Source organism: Crinia signifera, chromosome 4 (genome assembly GCF_055691185.1).
Source record: "Crinia signifera chromosome 4, ASM5569118v1, whole genome shotgun sequence".
In the NCBI taxonomy this organism is placed as follows: Eukaryota; Metazoa; Chordata; class Amphibia; order Anura; family Myobatrachidae; genus Crinia; species Crinia signifera.
In genome coordinates, this window is record NC_139220.1 from 126,307,320 (window position 1) to 126,317,478 (window position 10,159).

Sequence of the window (10,159 nt, forward strand, 5' to 3'; positions counted from 1 at the left end):
AACCTGCTCAACCGTGCGGCTCCATTACATAACACGTATAAAGATTTATTAGTCATTTAGATTCGTAATTTCTAAATCACACGATCACGTGGCGGTGACTGTGCTGCTGCTGCCGCCCGAGACCCGCATCCTCTCTTTCTCATAGAGGGGAGACAAAGTGCAGACACCCAGTGCTCAGGGGATACCGATGAGGGGATCAGCCCCATTCCCCACCCCCGTCTGCTGAAGACCCCCTGCCCACTAATCCCGGCGGCGACGGCTGCTGTCTTTGTTGTTGTACCATGACTCTGCCTTGTTATGGTCTGAAGATGCCTTCCGGAGGGGGTAGGGGGCTCGCGTCGTGACGTCACCAAACCGGACTGTGCTGTGGTGACAGCGCCGCCTTGAGCGCAGCGCTCGATCAAGCGCGCGCGCGCGAGCTTCCATATGTACATAGTCCATACAGTAACACGTATGCGGGACATACAGCAGCCTATAGGTAACGCGGATTACCTGAGGGTCACAACACTCCCGCCGCGCCCCCATGTTTACCAGGAGGGACTTTCCCCCTCCGACGCTCCTGCGCTCTCCGCTGTTTGTAGAGAGATTACGTCACCCCCACCTCCATCCTCCCCGCAACACGGTGACGTCAGAATGGTGCGATCTCCCGATTGGGCCGTTGCCCTAACCCCGCCTCTTTGACGCCATTTCCTTCCAGCCGCCTTATAAGAGTGCGCAGTAGGCTGGCGGAGCGACTGTGTGTGTGCCTCCGGGAAGTTGCTGCTGAGTGCCCGTGTGACTTTGAGTGGCGGGGATGGTAATCAGGGAGCGTCGCCTATATTCACCCCGGCCTCCCCGCGTCTCTCCGGACATGTCACGGGCTTCGTCTCGTCTCTAATAAAATCGCACAAACTGAAAAAAAAGTAAAAAATAAAATAGAAAAAAAATCGCAAAATAAGGAACCGGATCTACAGAACAGCCGCACACCGCCGGCGGGAGACGTCCACCCGAACCCGCAGCCTCCATGCATACCCACTACCCCCGCGTCAGCATGAAGCCAGAGATCATCGCCGCCGTGGGCTTCCTCTCCAAGTTCCTGCGGACCAAGGGCCTGATGAATGATCGGGAGCTGCAGACGTTCAACCAGTCGCTGCAGGAACTGCTGGCAGGTTAGTGTCCAGGGTTGGGGGTGTAACTGCGGGACCGCTGTGTGCGGCCCGGGGTCGGCGCTGGCCGAGTCTTTGTTGTACAGTGAGGCTGCCCCCAGCGGTGGCGCTGCGTCCTTCCTGCCGCTAGTGGCGATTCTCAGAGCTGTCCGTGCACCCCCCCCCTCCCCCATATCTGTATACAGTGTAATACCCCTCCCCCTGTGTGTAACTGTGTGAGGTGTGTTCTTCTATCACACTCCCATCTGCCATGTACGTGACTGATGTCCACAGCCTCCTGTCCTGTGTCTGTACTGCAGGTTCTATAGGGCTCCATCCCGGGTGGCACATTGTTCCCAAACATACAGTCAGCACATTACTGCTCACTGGCATGGGTGCCCTTTTTACCGTGTAAAGAGGTTCTGTCCTGTGGAATCTGGTAAGGCTGCTCACCATTATATAAGATGCAAGGCATCACATAAAGAGATCAGCACAGTTGTAGATCACAGCAGCACTATTTACATATAAGGAGGTGCATTTTGCCTTATTCCCCCCCCCTTCAACATGTACAGTAGTAGCTTAGCTATATAGATCTGTGCACCTTGTTATTGGATTCTAAAATAAAACATTTGTTCTGTATCTACTGTACTGGTAAAAGTTATTGAACTATACTTTTTTTTTATTGCTCAACTCAAATGTGTATGCCGCAAGCTTGAGATAAAGAAAATAGCCAAGTTATATATTTTCTATACATGTTTTCTTAGACCATAATCCTAACTAGCATAAACCTATTTCAGATATTTAAGCAGCAGCTTTGGTAACCGTTTACCTCACCTTACAAATACTAAGTTCAAACTTCATTTTCTTGCAGTTATATTATACATAAATTTTTTTCATTGTAAGTGTGCATAAATAAGTTACTTTTCCATTGTAGACCATTACAGACATCATTGGTTTCCAGAAAAACCTTCCAAAGGTTCTGCCTATCGGTGTATTCGGATTAACCACAAAATGGATCCCTTGATTGGGCAAGCAGCCGACCGTATCGGCCTAAGCGGCCAAGAAATGTTCAAACTTCTGCCAAGTGAACTCACATTGTGGATTGATCCTTATGAAGTGTCTTATCGCATTGGGGAGGATGGCTCTATATGTGTTTTGTATGAGTCTGTACCATTAAGTGTCTGTAACCAAACTAGCAGCACTCTTGTTGAGAGCAGAATCAGCTGCAAAGATGAACTTCTCATCGGTCGAACAAGCCCCTCCAAAAACTACAACATGATGACTGTATCTGGCTAAGATATGGTCTATGGCTGGGATCATCTTGTAACAGATGGAATAATATTGTCTTTAATTTGGGAGGGCTCCTATGGGGAAGGATTGTGAAGATTAAAATGTCACAGCTGTGAAGATTGGGCACAAAATAGAAGTAGACTTTACTGAAGTGAAAGTGCCATGGTTTAGACAGTACTTTTTTAGTAATTTAATAGCCTGTATGTTAATGGCAATAATAGATTTTAGAGACTTATAATTAGTCTTAGCATATCTCACCAGTCCTTTGGTTAGTAGTTACACCTGTATTAGGATAAATAAGCGTACTTCATGTTTATCTTCCCACAGCATTGGCCTGCCTCCATCAGTTTGCACCTATATTGTCAGTGTGTGCTGACAATGTTTACTATAGAGATCAATGATCCTTATGATTAGATCAGGTCAAGTTGTGTTCCCTTTGCAACAAAACCTGAGGCAACTAGATGACATATATGCTCTAAGACCTTGTACTCACTGCCATTAATTTCATCCACTTTGAAGCAGTAACGCATGTAAAGTGCTCTCAAACAGAACCAATTATCTAATGATGCCAAACTCAGTGTTTTTTTTTTTTAATAGTGTTCTGTTTGCGTTGCCCTTCCCCCAACAGTATTTCTCATTTACGGTGTATACACCACTGGAAAAGCTCAAAGGCAGTGGTTCCCAAAATTTCTAAAATCACAGCGCCTTAGTGTCAAAATTTCTTTTTTATGGCACATCTAGGCCTTAAGTTTATCTAAAAACAAATGTATAAAAACAATATGAAATTAAGTAAAGGATGTTTATACATCATCCATATGTTACATTTTGTGACGAGGGAAGCTATTTTATTCTGTTTTTCCATATATTTTACTATTGGCATCCACCAGCACTATTTTTTTTCTGCTACTTGGACCATAAATAATTTGAATTGGTCCTAGACCACCAATCCACAACACAAATTCTGGGAACAACTGCTATGGGGACTTCTACTGCCCTCATTACAAGTTAATATGCATGTCACGTGTTTCTCATTTTTGCTAGCATGAAATTGATACCAGTGTGTACTTGGCCTCCATCTTTGAACCCAAAGCTCTTGTGTTTTTGTAGAACTATTTTCCTCCCTGCAGTACCTCGGAGTACAACTTGCACTAATTTCATTGTTACTATTTCTGGCAGCTCAGTAGCAGGGTGAGGAGTTTGGAATATGACACTTACTGGAATTGTATACGGCAGACATAACTTGCACTGAAAATAGGTATAGATGTATATAGTACCTGGAGAATATCCCTAGTCTGCCCAAATATACTTGAGAATCCTTCATATTGTGACATGTAAACTTGAAAGTAAATACATTCTTTTGCTTTGGCAGCAGGCTCTGAAAATACATAATAAAGACACTGTCTGAACTATGGCGTTCTCACCAGCCAGCTTATCTGTACATTTCCTAGCTTGTAGTTTTCTAATACGGAGTAAACTTCTTATTTTTAGAAAGTGAAGTTCTGCTTTGTAATTTCTTGTACTTTAATTGGGTAAAAGTCTTTTTCCACAAACCACCATCTATTTTGTGAACTTTGTTAGTCCTTTTATTTGATAAATTATGAACTGCTGTAAATTTGTACAGTTCATGTATATTGATTGTGACAAAGATGTACAGATTTCTATTTTAAATGAGAGATTTTTCTTCTCTATAATAAATTGTTTCTTATCTTGGCATTTTAAACAATCTGGTCTGTATCCTGAAATAAACAATGTGCAAACTCACATAAACGGAAGAATCAGGGGTGGGGGTGTTAAAGTCACAGCAATCTACGGTAAATTGGATCCTTCATGTAAACTTCTGGAACTTATCTGGATACACCTGCCAGTTTTGGAATCATGCAGTGGATTAGGGTTAGCGTAAAATATATACATGGTTTCCCTTAAATGTCTTTATGATATGGAAATAAGTTCAGAGTTGTATTGGCAGAAAACACACTGGATCATAATCTCGGGAGAATGCAACCATTCTATGAAGGGAGGATATAAATACAGATATGTCCCGCTGACCTATCAGTTACCTGGAATTTCTTTCCTACACTACTGTGCAAATGCCATATGCATTCATCCTGGAAACTTTTTCATAGCAAAGTATTAACTTTGCAATAAATGCAGGGCTATTTGCACAGTCGGATAACATCATGGTTAGACATAATTTATGTCCTGGTGGATAAAGCTTGCCTGGAAGATGCACTGTGGTCTCCTGATTAAAAGGTATGTATGTCTATGTTATGGAGCCCCTGTGAGAGATGATCCCTAATATAAATCTCTATTACCTGAATTTATAGACGATGCATAAATTAGCATGGGCCATGCAGTAATACTATTACATCAAACTACTAGCCTATTACATATCCTGAACACTATTTTTGCCCCAACATGTTTGTGTGCACATTAACAAACTTGAGGTGGTTCTTATATGAAGATCAGTATAAAGCCACAATCACAGGGCAAACACTCAGGTGCAAAATTAATGATTTAGATCTACAGCATCAGAGGTTTACCTGTGAAACCTGTAGCTCACGTTTATGCCTTTTGAGATGTTTAATACTACTTGTATCAAGGTTTGACCTTGACAAAAGAAGATTAACATCTTAATCATTGGCATAAACTTGATCTAGATGTTTCATTGCGTGCTGTTAATCCATGCAGTACTGCCTGGAAGTACATGGGTGGATGATCTTGTACATTGGAGTTCTGCTCTCTACTGAACATACAATTACAGTCTTGCGCTTTGTTCACAGGTCAAAAATGTCAAAATGTATGTAAAATAAAATGTTAATTATAAGGCAGTCACCTAAAGTCCTGTTTACATAAGTGGTGTTACATAATATAGCATAACTACAGTTCTCACGTGGCTGCTGTACTGGTGAAGCAAGAGTAATGACATTGACAGTATGTAAATTGCACAACAGATCTTCATGTTAAATTCTATAGCTGTATAGTTGGTCATAAATAGCACAACCTACTTTAAAGGGTGATTAAAACAGATACTAGTTGCCTTATATTAAATAATCGCACACACTGGGAGAATATACAAACTCCGCACAGTTAGAGCCATGGTGGGAATCGAACCCATGACCTCAGCGCTGTGAGGCAGTGATACTAATCATTACACCATCCGTGCTGCTCCAAATGGGCAGAACCATGCTGCACTGCAGGTGGGGAGAATGTAAGGTGCAGAGTGACAGATTTGGGCAGGTGCGTTCATACTGAAATCTAAACTGCTGTGTAAAAATAAACCAGCCAGTATTTACCCTGAATAGAAACGAAATAAACTCACCCAAATCTAACTCTCTCTGCATATGTTACATTTGCCCCACCTGCAGTGCAGCAATGTTTTGTACATTTGCAAAGAAAATGTGACCTGTGATCAGGTAATAATTAGGCCCCAAGTCAGTACTGCTTCACCTTGGTAGAGGTATGATACCTGCAGCTATAATGCATCTCCCCCCTAATGTCCACTGAAGAGAAATTGATCACTCCATATGTACACAAAACCTTGAGTATGTTGTCACAAGCACTTTTCACACAGAATAAAGACAGCTAGGGAAAATAGCTGTTAAATATTTGGTGTGTCTACATAGATTAGAGCTCTAGAGTTGTATCTGAAGGGACACATGTTAGTGCACCAAATTTTTGGTTGCCACATTCAGCATACCTCCCAGCATGACCTTCTCCAAGGACACAATGCTCTTCTCCAGGACTCACTCTCTTAAGGTCTCCATACATTAAGGAGGCCACACACGCACCGATGCAGGCTGTACGATGGGGTGCACGCTCCCGCGGCACCTCATCGTACAGTACAAAAAGTATGTGCTGCACATACTTTTTGTACTAGCTTTTTCTAGCACAGCATCGTATGCACAAGGCATACGATGCGATGCTATGTGTGCTAGTTAAGCCCACAACGCACGCCGGGATCGGTGCGTGTGTGGGCTGCGTAAGGCTGACAAGTCGGCCTAATGTTGGCCCGACTTCCACTAAGCTCCCCCCGGAAGCTCGTGATACGGTATGATTTGGCACTTGATGTGCCATTTTTTACATGTGATAAATCGGATCGATCTATCACATGTAAATCCGGGGGAGCTGCAGGACAGCAGCAGTGGCGGGGTCCGGTCCAGCTGTAGGGGTAGTGGGCTAGCGGCCGGACAGCAGAGGTAGCAGCAGGCAGGGACCGCATAACAGAGTCTGGGTAGTGGTGAGCAGGAGAATAGGAAACATCTTATTCAAAAGACTGGGCGGCCGCTGATTGGCCGAGAGCTCAGCGGCCGCCCTGCCCGCCCAGTCTTTTGAATAGGATGTTTCCTATTCTCCCGCTGCTACCCGCTTGCTGCTACCTCTCCAGTCCCACCGCTAGCCCACTACCCCTGCAGCTGGACCAGACCCCGCTCTCTGCCACCTCTACTGCCGCTAGCTCACTACGCCACTAGCGCAGCTCCCACGGACCTGAAGGACCCCGGTCTCTGGTCCCCACTCCCTTGGACCTGCTCCATGCCGGCTGCACATAAGATAAATCTTATGTGCAGACCATCCAACATCACGATCTGATCCGATGCGCACGGGACTGCGCATTGGATCAGATTGGATGTCATACCCTATGCGATTTGGGCAGTTTCACCCGATTTCTCTGCCTAATATTCCAGAATCGGGTGAAATCGGGCCCAAATCGCGTAGCGTATGGGGGCCTTTAATGTATGATTGCCAACACCTTTCTTATCAATTAACCTGTTCAACACAGGTGATAGCAATCATACATTATGAGGGATTGTAAGCTTGCGAGCAGGGCCCTCCTCCCTTTTGACTGTCTTTAAACACCCTGTTTGTTGTATCATTGTCTCCTTTTGTAAAGCGCAACAGAATATAAGAAACCGTTAATAAATAAATAAGTATAGGAGCAGAGCATTGTGTACTTCCCAAAGGTATGCATTCAGTCTTGTACATTTAAGGTCTTGTGAAAGCCACCCTAGCAAAAACCCATTAGAGTGTGGAATTGTATTGTAGAACTTGAGTTGGTTATCATTTCCGGAACATAATTATTTTACAATTCTTAACTTTTTGTACAGTGTTACTTAAACTTTGAATGTAAGAAGAAAGACAGTTTTTTTTCAACACTAACTTTTTGGGGTTACTAATATGAACAGTTTTATAGTAGGCTTCTATGCTGTCTTACATTTACTTATACTGTAGGTGAACACATTTTGAACTGTGCTGGTTCCCTAATGAGGTTGCAAGATCTGTGCTCACTGCACTTGAGATGCGCTATTCAGGGTTCGGCGCACTCCACATTACCAATCAAGTGTTAGAGCATGCCAACACTGGCAAAAATGTCTGGATTGTGTATCTCTACAGTCATAGGTTGCATACACTTGCTGTATTTAATCTATATTGCTGTTTAGTCAATGCTCCTAGATTTTATGGAATCACAATTTTGTAGGAAACATCATGGTATTTTTCTCCTTCGGGATAATGTAGCAAAGGCAACTAGCTACATGTCTCTATGCACACCTGTGGTAGCTCTTTTACTGATGGTGGATACATTTCCTAAAGCTACTTCATTGTAATGGGGCCTACACACGTAGCGATTTATGGCATTTTCTAAGATATCTCACTAGATTGCTTAAAAAATGCCCCTACATCGCTCCATGCATAGGCGCATAGTGATGTGCCAGCCCTTGGCGGCACATCGCTATGCAGTTCTGTGTGCTGAGCGGTCTAGTATCGTTCAGAACGCTCTTGCACATTTTCCTGTAGGGAGGACCCATTACTCTACAACTGTGGGACCAGTAGGAGTTTTCTGCATTTGTATTGGAAATGCTGAGCTGATAGATTTCCATAAGAGTAGCTAATTAATGGAAATATGTATAGTGACTGTAATTGAACTACACATATATCCTAGCTGAATGAAATATAATGGCTCTTGGTCTATGTTTGAGGCCTTTCATGAAGCTGATGAGGATTGTTTCTGCTCGGCAACAGATATTCTGTTTGTTAATGTAGCCAGAGAAATGAAAGCAAGTTTTGTCAAGAAATTATTATTACATTTTATTTATAAGGCTGTACAAGTGGTTTACAGTAACTGAACAACTAATTCCCCTTTCACACCAGCCTATATTCCCGGTTGGGTGACTAGCGCTGGTGTGAAAGGTTCCCGGGCAAAAATCCAGTGACCAATGTCTAGCAAGACGGGGATACAGGCCGGTGTGAAAGGTACTTACCTGGCTTTTCTGTTAGGGCTGCGGTGCTGTAAGCGAGCACCGCATGCTCTCCGCCGCTGGGGGAAGACGCCGGTCTCTGCCCCGCTGTTGATGGTCTGCTTCTGCCTGTCGCTGGGGACACTGCTGGGGACACGGAGCTGCCAAGTGCCTGCTGCCTGTCACTGGGAGGACTGCTGGGGAAATGGAGCTGCCAGATGCCCCCTGCTCGCTGCTGCCTGTCACTTGGGGGGGACTACTGGAGACACAGCTGTCTGGTTCTCCCTCACACCAGAAAATGCAGGGATTAGGCTGGTGTGCCAGCCTGGGAATGTCCCTGCATGATCCGGTAACCGTATTCCCGGGTAAGTCCCTGCATTTTCAGGTGTGAAAGGGGTATAAAACAGCACATATAGCAACCCCACTATCAGTACACAATACAGATAAAATATATGAAAGCAAAGACGTTAATGTTCTTTTTACCCGTGTTTTAGATCCGGGTATGCAGACACGGGTTGACCCGTTCACACTGCAAAAAAACCTGTTAAAATGCAAATTACCCCGTAGAACTGCTTCACCCGGGAATTTGCTTACCAGTCAGAACAGGGGTCCGTCGCCGCCATTCCCGGCATTTAAATGCCGGGTAAATGCTGTGTAGTTCACACACACACAGTAATAAGTAGCAATAACTCCAGATATTACCTGCCAAGTGATATTATTATAATGTTATTATAATTTTATTTATAAGGCACCACAAGTGTTTCGCAGCGCCGTACAAAGGAACAATACAGGGAGACAAAGCTTGGCATTTGGAAGGTGATACAAACCTTCAAGTCAACTGTAGGCCACAATCTAGACCAGTGGTTCTCAAACCTTCTTGAATCACAGCGCCCTGGAGTATAAGCACTGTCTTCATGGCACCGCTACCATAAAAGTTTTTTTTTAAATAAATGTAAAAAAAAACCCCATCAATTAAGTGTGCCTAACTGTCATTCATAGGTTAATTTATTTAGTGGTGTAAAGAATTAAGCTTCTTATTGTCCACATGTTTTTGTGTTTGGCAGCCACTAGCACTGGTTTTTCCTAACACTATTGATCACAAATAATTTCATTTGATCCTGGAGCACTAAGCGGTGGCACCCCTGCAAGAGCTTAGGCTTACCATTTTGGAACCACTGATCATAGCATATACTAAACAAAGTGAAAATAAACTGTTTTCCATGCAAATTAAGGCTATGAACTAAAATTTGAATGTAATTTACTGTGCCTTTTTATTTATTTTTTGGTTACCTTTTTTTCTCTTCCTTAATGGTTTTAAAAGTTATCCGCACAAGTACACTGTTACTATACCGTCATTATGGAAATATATGTGCTATATGATATTTGTATCACCTTTTCTATGGTGGTTTGAAAGTTGATGTTGCCTTAATATATGCATCACATCTATGCCAAAATGAAAAATATATTTACAGGTCTGTCCTTTCCCTGTAGTTGTGCAGGTACTTTGTCTCCTGA

At 43.4% G+C, this 10,159-nt stretch overlaps 1 protein-coding gene across 1 annotated transcript; it reads left to right on the plus strand.

The window, feature by feature from the left end:
* The first annotated feature begins 716 nt into the window (after positions 1–716).
* BTG1 (BTG anti-proliferation factor 1) lies at positions 717–4,125 on the plus strand. The gene is made up of 2 exons (XM_083182385.1): positions 717–1,148; positions 2,059–4,125. Exons 1-2 carry the CDS (start codon positions 1,004–1,006, stop codon positions 2,418–2,420), a joined length of 507 nt encoding a protein of 168 aa, XP_083038511.1. The 5' UTR covers positions 717–1,003; the 3' UTR covers positions 2,421–4,125.
* The last annotated feature ends 6,034 nt before the right edge of the window (positions 4,126–10,159 follow it).

Bases quoted from the DNA above. Each gene is read 5' to 3' on its own strand.
- BTG1 (XM_083182385.1), top strand. From the start codon at position 1,004: ATGCATACCCACTACCCCCGCGTCAGCATGAAGCCAGAGATCATCGCC. The intron at 1,149-2,058 runs GTTAGTGTCCAG...TTTCCATTGTAG, and splicing joins GCTGCAGGAACTGCTGGCAG to ACCATTACAGACATCATTGG.